The 15,444-nt window shown below is 39.0% G+C and overlaps 1 protein-coding gene across 1 annotated transcript in view; it reads left to right on the top strand.

Moving 5' to 3' along the window:
* Positions 1-15,444, top strand: part of LOC130410330 (testis-expressed protein 264 homolog) — a 36,105-nt gene that overhangs the window by 2,166 nt on the left and 18,495 nt on the right. Inside the window, exon 2 of the mRNA XM_056734938.1 lies at positions 5,516-5,737. Coding sequence (XP_056590916.1) covers positions 5,516-5,737 — 222 coding nt within the window. The remainder of the gene's footprint in view (positions 1-5,515; positions 5,738-15,444) is intronic.

The raw sequence follows: 15,444 nt of genomic DNA, 5'->3' as shown, positions 1-15,444 counted from the left end.
CTAAAGAGTCTCAGAAGATGCACATAAGAAGTAAATAAGAAGTCAGTTGCCGAGATTATAAGCCAAGTATAACGCCACAAAAATAATACATATATCAAAAATATTGTTGCAATGCTGACCAGTAAGATTAGATCACAAGAGATTAGTTCATTTTTAGTATGAGAGTGCTATTTTTTATTTTTGGGTGACCTGTTACTGGTGAGGTGACTTTTTTGATATTGATTGCTAGTTTGCTCATACATGTATGGTACCATAGGGCACGGATGTAGAAGTTCTAGACCTGGGCAAAAATTCTTTGTGTGGAGAAAATGTGTATCAAGGCAAAAAGAAGCGAGCGATCGAAGAAGTCAGGCTGGAGGACAGGGTTTAAATCAAGAGAACCTGGCTTTTGTTACTTTTGCATGATCCTGTGCAGAACTGAACAAGATTTCTAAATGCCTTTATCAAAGTGTGCTGTAGAAAAGGTACCAGTATACAGTATATAGATATAGTTCTTTGATCCCTGGCAGATTTTTTAATTTGCCTGCTTACAAAGAAATGAAGGGTCTATCATTTTTTATTAGGTTTATTTTAACTGAGAGATACAGAATATCACAAAAAATCTGGGGAAAATTGTTATGTAAAGGTCATAAATTGATTTACATTTTAGTCAGTGAAATAAGTATTTGATCCCAGAGCAAAACCTAACTTTGTACTTACTTGAAACCCTTGTTGGCAAGCACAGAGGTGAGACATTAATGATAGGTTTGCACATGTGTCCGGATACATTACAGTTCACTCATCTGTAAATCTTAAAGGTTTCTTGGCTGTCGCTCAGCAATTTGGAGTTTAGCCTCCTTCACATATTTTCTATAGGACTAGAGACTCGCTAGGACATTCAATGTGCTTCTCCTTAAGCCACTCTTTGGTTGTCATGGCAATATGTTTTGGGTCTTTGTCATGTTAAAGGCACATCCACGACCCATCTTCAGTGATCTAGTTAAGGGGAGGAGGTTCTCGTCCAAGATTTTACGCTACATGGGCCCGTCCCTCAGCCCCTTAATGAGGTGAAGTCATCCTGTACCCGTAGCAGAGGAAAAAGCCCTAAAGCACAATGTTTCCAACACTGTGCTTCTCTGTAGGGATGGTGTTCTTGGGATCATAGTCAACATTTCTCTCCCTCCAAAAACAGTCAATTTTGGTCTCACAGCACTTTCAAAGCTTCTTCTGAAACATTTTGATGTCCATTGTCAAACTTCACAGGAGCCTTTTAGGGCAAGAGGAATTTGCGGGTGCTTCAGGATTTCAATGCCATTGTGGCATAGCGTGTTACAAATGGTTTGCTGGCAAACTGTGGTCCAAACTTTCTTGAAATCATTGAAAAGCTTCTTCCGTGTAGTTCTGGGCTGATCTTTAACCTTTCTCATGATCATCTAACCCCATTGGGGAAATCTTGCAGGGAGCTCCAGACCGAGGGCCATTGATAGTTATTTTGTTTTCTTCTATTTCCGAATAATCGCACCACAGTGGTCTCCTTTTCACCAAGCTTCTGTCTGTAGCCTATTCAAGGTGTGGCAGGTCTACAATCATGTCCCTAACATCCTTTGAAACCTATTTGGTCTTGACCATGGAGGTGGAGAGGTTGGAATGGAAGATACCGATTCTGTTGGCAGGCTTCTTTTATATAAATATCAAGCTGGTTTAGGAGTACTTTCTTAAAGTGACAGGACTTATCTCTGGTCCATATAGGCACAAATCCAATCTGTGGAACCAGAATTCTTGTTGGTGGTAAGGGATCAAATACTTATTTCACTGACTGAAATCCAAATCAATTTAAAACCTTTATATAATTTTTCCCCCTGATTTTTTGGGTTGATATTCGGTTTCTATCAGTTAAAATAAACCTAACATAAAAAGGATATACCTTTTATTTCTTTGCAAGCAGGCAAATTTACAAAATCAGCAGGGGATCAAATAATATATCCCTCACTGTATTTCTTTTCTCAAACTCTTCTCAAAGTCTCTTGGTTTTAGAAGACATCGCTACCTTTAAGTTGAGGAACTTATGCTTCCATAGTGTAAACGTGTACTTCCCACCAGAGAGGACAGCTTTGAGGGACAGCCCGTCAAAGGCTCATTGTAACCGAAAGAATATTTTCCCCTCGCAAGTTCCCAATTAGCAACTGTCCAAAGCTTCTTTGCATATAGCCATGGCCAAGTCCTTATCCAGTTCATCTAATTGGCATAATGGTCAGAGCTCATTACGTGCAGCCTGGGGCGCTACGCCCCGGGTGAGAAGCTCCCAAAGGCTCCTCATAAAAGGTAGAAGAAAAAGCATGAACAGGATTGACAAATAATGATCCCGGGATGAAATATTTTACCACAGGGATTGGCACGGCCAGACTGGTCCCTCGTTTCTTCACTGACTGCCGCTGTAGTCTTCGTTCGCTGTAAGCTTTTGGGAACTTCCCTCATCAGGCCAAACAATGAGGTGGAAGTGGAAGCCCATGGGTCTTAGGATGGTTGCTATGGATAAGAAGAACAGGGGAGACTTCGGCACATGTTGGATGCTGTGACAGCCAATGAAAGACATTCCAGTGACTAAAGTGACTGAGAGATTTTGGGTTGACTCTTTTCTTTATTTAGCTTGTCGGTCTTTTGTATGCATCAAAAGGGGGAATAAAAAGCACAGCGGATACTGTGGCAAATGTAGTGAAGCCTGGAATTGGCCGCAAAGACTAGTGATAATGTGTCGTAAGAAGTTTACTCTCCATTTTAATATTTAAAGTCTTTGTTTCATATTTGGTAGTAAAGAGTTATTTCGGAACATCACAAAGTGAATTTTACTCATAGTAGCACTTAAGAATCTTTGTCCTACAATTAAGAACAAATCAAGTGAACTCAAAGCTTATATGTTTGTATCGGTGTATCATCAGCCAGTGAAATCTATTAATCATGTTAAATCATTGGAATCGATGAAGCTTGATGAATCGCTGAAATCAATTAATCATGCCTGAAACAAAGATTTTTATAATTCGCAACTAAATGATGCAAGTTTAAACCAGGGCTGTCAAATGGATCATTCATAATTAATCGATTCCAAAATAAAAGTTTGTGTTTATATAATATGTGAGTTTGATATATATTTCTATGTATATACAAATGCAAACACCTACATGTATTTATACAGTAAGAAATATGTACATAAATATATATACTTATATATTTAAATATTATTATGTAAATATAAACATTTATATCGCACATATTTCTAAAATATACAGTATATATATTTATGTTTTTTGTAAATACATATAAATATACACAGCACTCATATTATTTCATCCCGGGATCATTATTTGTCAATCCTGATCATGCCTTTTCTTCTACCTTCAATGAGGAGCCTTTGGGAGCCTTTTATACTCGCAGTATATTATATAAATTTATTAATTGCAATAAATCGAATTGACAGCCCCGGTTTTAGCTTACTAAACTTATTTGCTAATTGTATTTGTTAATCTGTGTTTAAAAAACGTTTTGGAACAGAATTTCAACCGGCACTGTCACCCTCACAATTATTAGTATTTCCACAGCGTCCCGGCTGTCTGAAGATGTAGGAAACATGAAAAGGCGCTACGCTGTGAAGATGCAGACAGCGTCTGTGACAGCTCACGTCTGAACTGATGAATAAATGAGTCTGACGTGGAAGGTGTTCAGGAGTGGATTTCCCCGGAGGACCGCCGCAACATCGCAACCCCAATGACATTTCACAAATATGCCTGAAATGGGTTTGACTACAGCTCGACAAGTATAAACGACAATGCTAATATGGAGCTCATGCGGTGACAGTTACACATGCATCTGTCTCTCTGTTTATTCAGTGTTGAATTATCTCCTCGCGACTCATTTGAAGAGCTTTTTCGGTTATAGTCGGTCATGTTAACACGTTTGTCTTCACACATTCACTTGTGTGAATACCAATAACTCTTTTGTTACTATAGTTGAAGTGCTTCAGTCGACAGAATGTGGTCAGTGGAAAGGTCTTGGCGGGGAGGTTCGAACAAGGCAAACACTTCTCACTTTCTTCAGAAAATATAAAAAATGAGTTTGTATCGGGGAAGATTTAGTCACAGGCCGTCAATGCGTCTGAGCTTAGTTGACAAGGCATTCTGTTAAAACACATTCCCACGAATAATACCTGCTGGGAACACACCAGGACACAAGACATCCCGCAGGCACGGGCTCCAGCAAATAACTCCAAGAATTATGTTTCACTACGTTGTGAGATACTGAAGTAAAAATGTGGCACAATACCCTACCCCGAACGTATGCGAGACGTATGCGAGATCTACAGTTTAACCTCTCTTCTTCTTCTTTCCTCACTGAGATTTCTCACGACCTGCTGTGCAATCTATCCCGGGCGTGCTCAGCGGGAAGCAGAGAGTGACCCAGAACACTGAGATGAATGAACACTTTCCTCCAATTTAAAGGATGGATGTTGTTGAAACTTTTGCAGCCTCTTTCCCAAACAGGCCTTCATCTGTCACGGTTCAGTCTAGCCCCTCTCTCGATGGGACCTGAACCCAGAGCCGAGATGGTGTCTTGCAATCCGTCTCATATTTCCCAGGTGTCCTCATTTGCAAGCAGGTATTCCATCGGCATGTAATCGTAAGAAGTGCATATTAAAGTGACAGTTGGACGTCCGTCCGCCCCTCTTAAAGCTGCCAGACGGGGTGCAAATAAACACAGGCTTATCAAAGCACAACGCCACCTGTTCGTAGCACACCGTCTCATCCTGTTTTGTACTTATTTCATGTGCTGCTTTGTTTATTCTCATTAAGTTCGTCTTTTCTGTGTGACTGACTAAATTGTCAACGGTCCCTCTAGTCTTTGAACATCGAGCTCCTGCTCATTTGTTGTCTATGATAAGCGCCACGAGAGGTGCACGGAAATATTTGGTGATTACCGCAGGCAGCTGATGGGTTTTATTGGAGTCGGGGGGAGGTTTGTGTTGTGCACGGCTTTATTATTTTGGAAATGAATATCAGGGGTGAATTCAAAGTTTTTTGGAAGAAATCTGATGGATAGATTTATGCTTTTTTTAAAGACACACTATTGAACTTTTGCTTACGGCTCCCCCTTGTGGTTGATAAGCACAATTGTCTGTTACCAGTGTCGTAAATAATGTCACTGTATAGCTTCCCGTGGGCAGCGCAATAAACGTGAATTTGTTGTCTAAACTGATGAAACCGGCGAATGCAGAAATGTCGTTTGGAAACTTTTTGACACTCTTTGCCGGCGCCAGGGGATGGGCGGGGCTGTGTTTGTAAAGACACCAACTCATAATTTACAGTGCGTGGTTGTAGCCGCTATGAGGCTGTTCAGATATCAGTGTGAGTAGAATTCGTCCAGTTAAGAGTTGTGTTACCACTGAAATACTTGAGAGACATTATTTCATCGTGTAAAAAACTACAAAGTGTTGCTTTAATAGGCAGCTGTGCAATCTGAGCATCATTGTATGTTCTGTGTGTTGTAGGTTCCACGACAGATGTGTCGTTACGCGGTGGGCAGCGTTTTGAGCGAAGGTGATGAGAGACCCAATGAGGAACAGAAGGAACTGTATGAGAAGCACGGCTTCCGGGTTTTCTCTTTCCCAGAGGTCACGCATGTTGTCACAGCTTGCTTCCCTCACCGAACGCCACTCTCTATTTTCCTGGGAGTGCAGAGGGTCTATCCGCAACTCAAGTCCTACATCAGGGTAAGGTTTTAACCCAAAACTTGTTCTGTAGCTCCAGGCAAATGTTAAAGCTGATGTCACATCCAAATATACAAACCATGTTCCTACACTTTTACTATAGTAAAACCATAGTTAATTTTTCTTAGGCTAGACAAAAGGCCATTTGGTTGTGAAACAAAAAAACAAAACTCAACAGCCTTTAGAGAGACAAGAGAAAGATGTAAGATGCTTTTTGAGAGAATTATTGGATCTTAGTGTAGTCACGTGACTTGTTTCATTAGTGTATAGGAACTTATATCTTAAGTGCGATTCTAAGAGTGTTTTCTTAAATAATATTTTATGTAATTAGCATAAAAGTATGTGTGGACGGAAACTTAGCTACAGTTGGTTCATCACAGTGTTTCGAAGATGAATCGTGCAAGTCATCCCAATGGTGTAATAAATTCTGACACCGTACCTCCGTTTTCTTCAGCGTGAGTGGTGCACTGTAGCGTGAAGCCTGTTGAAAAACCAATGCCTGGTCTGTCAGTGTTTCTGGTGGGATACAGACAGTAATTATTAAGCAGAAGATTTAATCATAGCAATTAAGAAAAAGAGAGAGAAGGAGAGCAGAACAGGAGGGCAAAGAAATCAACATGGGAAATGTTTCACCCCCAAAAAATCTGCCTTCTTTTTTACCTTCATGTCCATCAAAACTTGTACAGTATATACTCTTTCTTCTGTGGATCACAAAAGAAGATATTTTGAGTGATTCTTTGTCCGTACAGTGCAAGTGAATGTGGACGGATGTTGTTTGGTGTCCAACATTCTTAAAAATGTCTTATTTTGTGTTCTACAGAAGAAAGAAACTCGTTGGCTTTAATGTAAATTTATATGATTTTTCATATGAAAGTCAAAAGAGTTTTGTGTCCAATTTTAATACTTTGTGTTGGGATCAAACGTGAGATCTGAACCCTCATCTCTCCTCACAATCACTGTGAACAGATCCAGCATCCTCCTCTCCAGGCTCAAGATCTGTCTGCTCAGCTGCTAGATTAGAAACTAGAAGCTAGAAACCTCCTTAAACCCTTCCGTCTTCATTTTCCATGCTTGTTTACCTTCTGCTATTCATTGAAATCTTTATTTACTCAACCTGCAGGCTTAAGAAATCTAAGATTGAATTGCGTCCGCTGGTAACGTCATTATTTGTGTATGTTGGCGTTTGTTTTATCATGTCAACAGGGACTATTTATAGATAAATATCCCATCTTTCATTTCTTTCACATAAGGTCTAACTAACAACCAAACCAGATGTTATTTCCTCAAGAAACATTGACACGATATCTGTATATTTCAAAGATGAAATCAGTTTTATACGTGAGCTCCCAGATGTCTCGGAATGAAAAACAGCTTTTTTTAAATATATATTACTATACATTTGGCTTTTGAAGGTATCCAAATACATGTCTAGATCATGTTAGCTTTTTGCATGTTAGCAACAGCTAAAGATGTATAAAAGTCACAGCGTCACATCAGGAGTATTTTTTAAGGAGTCATATGACACGGCTAAAATAAATGTTATCATTTGTTTTAGATGTAATGCGATGTTTAGATGATTTAAGATTTCCACATAGCCTACCTTTCATGTTAGTTTCTCCACTTTGCCCCGCCTCTCTGAAATGCGAGGGGTGCTATGATTGGCCAGTTAACCAGTTCCAGAGTCATAGAGAGAGAAGTTCTGCCAACGGAAGTCCAAAACGCTGGGGCGTCAAGTGATTCACTGAGCTTTCAGATAGATCCAGGAATAGATCTCTTTAAATGCTTTAATACTTATTTTTTATTCATTAAATGGCTTTCGTCTTTAAATGGTTTAGAAGTTTACCTCAGTTGGTCTGTTTAGTCACAGCTCCATGCTTGACTTGTAACTTCCGGGAACTATTGATGCCAGAACTTTCCATTGGAGTCAACGAAATTGACACAACTCTCTCCTTAATGGCTCTGACCAGTGCGTAGTGATTGGTCGAATACTGCAAGCGTGTGACGGAAATGTAACGGCTCTTACCAAATCTGGAACATCATGTTACAAAGCAATTGTACCGAACGTGCTTTTGGGCGATCTTAGTCAAATCATACCACAAACTGATGTATTATTCTGTGGGTGTGGTTACGTTTTAAGCAGGTCTGGGTGAGAATTCGCTTTAGATAGAATGAATCTTTTGTTCCGACACTTAAATTTTTACAATTTTACATGTCTAAAACATGCAACAGCAACTTATAACACACAAAATACAAAGAAAACCCGTGGCCCTATGGCCCCATTGAATCAAACCTCACAAACAGCCACAGCAAAGTCTCCAACCGCATTTTCTGTAATTGAGATCCATAAATCCTTTGTTTGTATTACATAACAGTTCCTATACGAGCATCAACAGTATTTGCATCTAATCACCAGAGACCTGTAGATACCGGCCCTAATCAACACTCCGGAGTCTGCCAAACGCAGAGCACTTATTTTAGCACCTACACTCGTTCCGCTGTTTGGATTCTTCATAGTCTGCATTTTCAATGTCACTCTTAAATATAACTTTTAGGAGCAGAATCTCATTTTAAACAGTCGCCTTTGTACTTCACAATGAAAGGCTAATATTCTACATCATGAATAATCCATGGCGCCGGCCGTCCTTCTGTAACTTGTGTGGGCTGCAGATGATTTAACTCTGCGTACAGCTAGAATGAGTAATTCCAAGGCAGTTGGTGATGTGAGACGAAAGCCTGGTCCCCAGTGTTCTGTTCAAGCCCCTCTGATTCTGTGGGCAGATTGTACAGAGAAGATACAAATTCTGACGAGGACAGGAATCCCTATGGCAACCGGACCCGTTTCTTTGTGTTTTTAATGTGAATGTACGATATGGCTGTCCGTGCGTGGTCATTCCAGTCCAGTTTCTGATGAATTTGAAAAAAAAGCGCATCAGGAGCACAGCAATGTGAAAGACTGACAGCATATGACAAGCCACTGTAATAAAACTGCGCTAACCACATAAAAATTATGTATTTGTAACTTTTCCTAAATACATGTACAAATATTGGTTAAAATTGAATCTGAACTTGTTTTCTTAGCTGTGAAAAAAACAGGGCGTCTTTTCTGTACTTTTGACCTGTTTCTTCATTTCCTAAAGTAATGCAAATAGAAATATTTGTATTTGAAATACGTGAGATATATTGTTAAAGTGGCCCTCCAACGATGCGTCATGCATTCTGACTTCTTTACACTGTTAAACGTGCTGTCTTCTCATGCTTAACATGGTCAACTTGTCAAAAAAACGAGTTGGCCGCATTACGTAGTATTTCTGTGCTCGATATACTCCCCCAGCGATCGCACAGGTTTCAAAAAGATTTTTTTCGAACATATAAAACTGTTTTGCAGCAACTTTTCTTAGTCCCTTATTGGACAATTCTCCCGGAAAAGCACGCGGCACGGCCACAGAGAGCAGGAGAAGGAGCATGTGCAGCCGTCACTTTCATTTGTAAGCAGGAGAGAGAGCATACGTTCACGAAGTTCAGGTGTTTGCTTGTTCACTGCATTTGGTTGATGTGTTATATATACTGTGGATATAACACTGGATTTGGAGATCGTATGAAACTTATATATGGTGCTGTCCCAGCGCTATAAGATACCAGATACGGTGAGTGAAACTGATGTCTGTGTTTTGTTGACAATGGGTGCCAACGTGCTTTAGTTCAGCCTAAAGCACATTTTTTCTTTAGAAAATGTAAAAATCGACTTCCTAATTCTTATGCAAACTCGACCCACAGGTGTTACCAGCCTCAGATTAAGGCTAAAATACACTACAAGACTTTTGATCAGATTTTCAGTCTAGACTTGTTGCAAAAAGTCTGTGGCAGTCTTCAGATTTGATCAGTTTGTGTGTTTCTAAGTGTATGATGTCTAGTTGAAAAAAAATCTATTCAGATTTTTTATATTTTGTATTGTATTCCAGCCATTAATGTCAGTTGGAGCTCATAGTGTCAGTTGACTTCAGGCAACATATAACTGACCTTTTCTCATATGCCGCCCTCTGGGAAACATCACACCTGTCAGACCTCCGGACAGCATAGATAGTGCGCACAGACACGCAAGACCTCAGTGGTTCTTATCTCGGTCAGGAATACTGAGAGAAGTCAGATCATGACTGGATGAATGAGATCAATATTGGGTCAGTATTAGTCGTCCGCTTTCTTTTACCCTGATACACAGCTGATGTTTTGGGCCTGTTTTCTTGCTCCCCGCTGGTCAGTATTGATCTGGAAGCAGCAGTTTATCTGTTCAAAGATAACGCTTTGCTCATTACTTCCTTTAACTTCGATCTTGTTTGGTGCATTTTGATTTCTTTGTTGCCTATTTGGTATGTCTCACTTTAATGACAGCACGCACGGTGTAAGATTAGGCGAAACCTAATGATCCGTCTTATCTCTGCATGATTTGAAATGATCTTGTGCGCTTTAATGGAAACAAGGAAGTCTGAACTTTTTCTAAATGAGTTTACATGGTCAGAGTTACAAATGTACGTTTCATAAGTGACCTAAAGATGCACTTGAGATGCCAGTTCAGAATCTTACATGTGCTTTGTATGCTGTGATGATGTTTAGGTTAAAAGCTGCAGAAGTTAAACACACACCGTAATGATGAAAAAATTGCTTTTAAACTGAAAATTTTCATTTAGTCATTTAGCTGACGCTTTTATCAAAGCGACTTACAAACAGTTCAGGGAGTTTTATACTGTTTTTCTGGAGGAGGAGTCACCTGCATTTTTCTTGCTTGTGACACCCATGAATATTCCCAACGAGTTGTAACAGAAACAATTTATTAAAGAGTAGGTAGCATGAGATCATGAAAATGACATTTCATGCAGTCTGTTATGTTGCCCTGTTTGAAAGTAAGCTGTCTGCCAAGTTGTAAGTCCGAAGGTGAAGAAATAACAAAGTTATTTGCTTGTAAAAATGGGAGTTGACTCTGAATCACGCAAACAAGACGTGGAATAGTTCACCCGCATATCTACGTCACTAGACATATTCCCCACCCCAGAGTCTGTGTTCTACGGTGTGAAACTAAGTCCGTCTTATTTCAACTACCAAAGGAAGAACGTCTGAGGGAAAAATGTTTTTCAAATGTTACCAAAGGAGTATAACCCCAGGGCTGTACTGTGCACCCATTTCACCGAAGATTGCTTTAATAATCTTGGCGCGTTCATGTCCGTGTTTAGGTAATGCATATAACGCTAACATTAGCATGTAGCGTTATTTCTGGGGTGTTACAGTTTGTTTATCTGGCTATTAACTTTGCATTTTGACACATTTGCCGCACGTGCACCTATATAGATATATTTGGCTGATACTACAATCATTTTTCATAACGTCGACTTTCTGAAATGCTCTATGAACCATGACAACGCACAGTTGAGACGAAATAATAGTATTACTAACGTATTAACAGTATTTTAAGAAAAAAAAATTCATTGATGAGAAAAAGCACAACATGCATGTTGTCACACTGGGAGTTTTTATGACAAGAGTTGTCACTTGCCACTGACAAACATCCTGCTCCAGTCGTGGCGGAGTTTGTTGTGGATTAGCGTCTTCTTCCTCGTCAGACTTGGGCTCAAATTGGTACGGTAAAATCGACGCCATCTCTAGCTACACATATAATATACATGACATCCAACCACATGTAAACCGTATTTCTGTAAGGATGGTAGTGGGGTTCCATTTCCGACAAATGATGAACGCCTTTGAACAATGACAACAGACTACACCATCTGACAAATCACATGACACAAGGTTAGCGGGTAGGCGGGCCTAGACGGATGAATCGCGGAACGAATCATTTGAGAGTCAGTCAAGAAGTAAGGTACGAATAACTGCCTATTATTACGACATTATAGTGTTTAAACACATTGTATGTACATAAACTTGTTGTTGGACACTCCATAAACCAAAGTAGAGCCTAAATTACCATATGCTAGGTACTCTTTAAAGTATTGTTTGTGTCGTCTTTGTCCACACCACTTTTCAAAACAAAGTTACGCCACTGATATAGAATATATACATATTTTAGATTAAACTTTTTTTAATTATTTGAAGTAGTATAATGGAGATTTTAGCGGCATCTAGTGGTGAGGTTGCGAATTACAACAATTGGCTCAGTCCACCTCTCCCCCCCTTTTTGAAGCACAATGGTGGCTGACACAGATGTCGTCACGTTTTTGCTTCTTTGCAAAACAAGATAACGTACTTACTGAACACGCTCTGTAGAGCAGTCTGACCATTTAGGGCTACTGTAGTAGAAACAACGTGACAAATTCCATGTAAGGGGACCTGCAGTTTTAGATAGAAATAGTTCATTCTAAGGTAATAAAAACATAACGCTTCATTATGTAAGGTCTTTCCACCCCCACCTTTAAGTTGCAAATGTGTTCCTGGATGTGGGTTTGATCCTATGAAACAAACATACTAAATAAATGTATATCTTGAGTGCTTAAATATAAATATTTGAAAAATATGTTAATTTATAATAAATAGCTGCGAATATTTAGACTAAAGAACATAAGAAAAACAAATGCATGAATAATGCAGATATGTTAGTGTTTGAATGTCACAGCAGGTGAATTAGCTAAAAAGAGGTCAAGCATCAGTTTTTTTGAATGCTCTGAAATTGGAAGCTCATGCAAATGTAGTCATTTCTCTAAAGTAACTTTAGGAAAGCCTGTTTGGCGCATGATAGCTAGTGACCCATAAAAAGAGTTTAAGTTAAATGTGACATGTTTATAGAACAAATCTAACTCCTCAAACACTTAGGAGGAAACATGGTGGAGGTAGCGTCATGCTGTGGGATGGCATTTCATTAGCAGGGACCTGGCATCTATGAGCGAGTAGTCTAAAATACAGTGACATTTTGCTAGAGAACCTTTTTCAGACTGCTTGGGAGAAAGTTCATATTTTACTTGTGATGAATGATGGTTGTCAGTCAGAGCCATGCTGTCAGTATAATTGAAGAATGTGTGACACTATTTGGAAATTGCAGAGCACAGGTGTCATCCGAGTAGCTTGGAGGGAATTTTCTAGGCAGAAACAACGACTCCTGAACTGCTTGTGCAGCTTGTTTACGATCATCTAAAGATTTCATGAAGATTTAAAGCTGTTAGTGGTGCAGAAAGTGTTCGAATGGTACAACATACTAAGAAAATGGGTGATTGAATAATTGCTCGACATTTGTAATAATAATATAAAGCATTTTGCAAGACATAAAGAACTCTGGTCCAGATGCACTGGTTTCAGTTTTTTAACACTACAAAAGTGTTAGAAGAAAATACAACTAACAGAGCATTTCCAAATTACTCATAATGTTAAATAAACCTTTTTTGAAACTTAATTTATGTTAAATACATAAAAAGAACCAGAAAAACTGAATTTTAGGAGGTGGCTTATTCTATAATAGTTATGAATTTTTATGTTGTGAATTGTACAAAAAACAGGGTTTTTACTGCATAGAGAAATTGGTGGCGACTGCCTCCGTCAAATGTCGTGCCGCCTCAGACTCAACAAAATTTTATCGGGTGTCTTTACAAGAAATGTTGCATGTATTTAACAGACTTTCATTTGTAACTGACGTTGCTGCATTACGGCACACTGAGGCGCTAAATAGAGTTTTGTGTTTGACGGTACGTTTCATTTCTTGACATTTCGTAAATAAACATGACGTACATCATTGTAATGTCTTTAGTTTTGCAGATGGATCAATGAATCGGCGTATACTGTGCACAGCGAATTCGCCAGCATGAACACACATTGCGTTCAGAACGACTCGCACATGAATGACTCATTTGAACCGATTCATAAACTATTGAACTTTTCAGTTACAAGTGGAGATCATCGAATCATTTAAAGTGAATCACAGAGAATGCAAGATGTGAATGAGCTTTGCTCATTTAGTAAGACTGTTTAATTTAGTTGGCTATTGTTGGCTGAAATATCTGTTGAAAATTATAAAAAAGATTTATTTGATTGAAAAAGTCTGTTTGGTTGTATAAAAGTAGCGTTTTATATAACTTAATAACTTTCGTATTCACACAAATTAGCCAGATCATAAAGTAGTTGTTTTCCGTGTGAGATTGTGTTGATAACTTTGCTGTCAGGGTGTCTTGTTCCTGTTTGATATGGTGTTATAAAAACATGTATTCATTCAAACTACTCCAAATTCTCGATCGCATCCTTTCAACCGTCGCCTTTTGTTTTTTTTAAATATATTGCGCGATATCAGACAGTCTGTAAATCAGAATGTCAAATACACCCTTTGGAATTATGATGCACCTTCTTCTCTGCCTCTATCTCATCTCTCGATCGTACCGTGTTAAAATGAGACCACAAGCAAAGTGGCCATGAACTTCTTAGACCAGGAGAAATGCTCTGCCAAATGCCACAGTGACATTTTAGCTCAAAAGCCCCCGCTAAAGATTATCGGAGAAGAAGGACAACATGAACCAAACCTTCCTGCTGTTTGCTCATGAAAAGCTCCTGTTTTTTTATTACGCCCTGCAGGAGAAATGCATCTAGAAAGCGTATCATCAGTCTACACAATGCATACATCACAAGGAAGTTTAATTAAGATCTGACTGGGTGTTTCAGTGCTGTGTCAAATCGACAAGAGAGTGTCTGTGTCTCGGTTGCAAGGTTTCTTAATGAGCTGTTTGGTATTTCAGGTGAAGGGGCGTCATATTAGTCGAGTGCGTGAAGCAATTCACACAAGCTACTGTCTAGACTGGCCGAACTTCATTTAAATAACTATTATTTGCAGACTTAAGCGTTTTTTTCATTATGGTTTTATGGTTCAGGCCACTGCTGGGAGCAAGAGAGAGAACGATTTGCAGTTATTTACATTTACTTTTATGGATTTGCAGATGCTTATCCAAAGCACTTTACAGTGCACTTGTTCAAGTCTAGATTACAGTCAGCCTGTTAAAGTTCTTAGAAATATTATAGAGATAGTTTACCCAAAATGACAAATCTGTCATCATTTATTCACCTTCATTTTATTATGACTGCTTTTTACTGTAGAAGATATTTTAAGAAATATTTTAGTGTTCTTGTCTTCATACGATGGAACTCAATGGGGTCCAATGTTGTTTGGTTACCAACGTTCTTCAAAATATCTTCTTTTGTGTTCTACAGAAAAAAAAGTCATACAGGTTTGAAATGACATGAGAATGAGTAAATTATGAAAAAGTTTTCATTTTTCAAGATACAATGAACCAAAGACTATTCGATTCTAGAACTCAACACAATGTGGCAATCTGGAATGAACTTTGTATAAATGAATACGATCTTATTCATACTTTCTTGTACAAGCTGCTTTCGCTCCTCGCTTAGGTTTAGGGGTTGAACTTTTGCATTTTCCCCTCAGATCAGATTGGATCTTTTCTTCTTTTTTTCAGCATCATATTAATGTAAATAATTTCTCAATAACAGTCTCAATAATTTAAAGTACATAGTAATGCAATACAACTTTTTTAAAATAGATTAGAAGTGATTCACGTGATGCTATAAATGCCCTCCGCATCCACAGAGACTGACAGCACAGCTGTTGTGCTTGAGGGCATGTATGGTCCCCCTGCAGGCTTGGGTTTAGGATCATTGCCGGTAAAGGGCACAGAAGGACACATGGTGGACCTGAAAGGTTGACTGGACCGCCGGTACGT

This window comes from Triplophysa dalaica, chromosome 21, assembly GCF_015846415.1.
Source record: "Triplophysa dalaica isolate WHDGS20190420 chromosome 21, ASM1584641v1, whole genome shotgun sequence".
Taxonomy (NCBI): Eukaryota; Metazoa; Chordata; class Actinopteri; order Cypriniformes; family Nemacheilidae; genus Triplophysa; species Triplophysa dalaica.
Note: the sequence above shows the minus strand (reverse complement) of the source record. Positions and strands in the feature narration are given on the sequence as shown.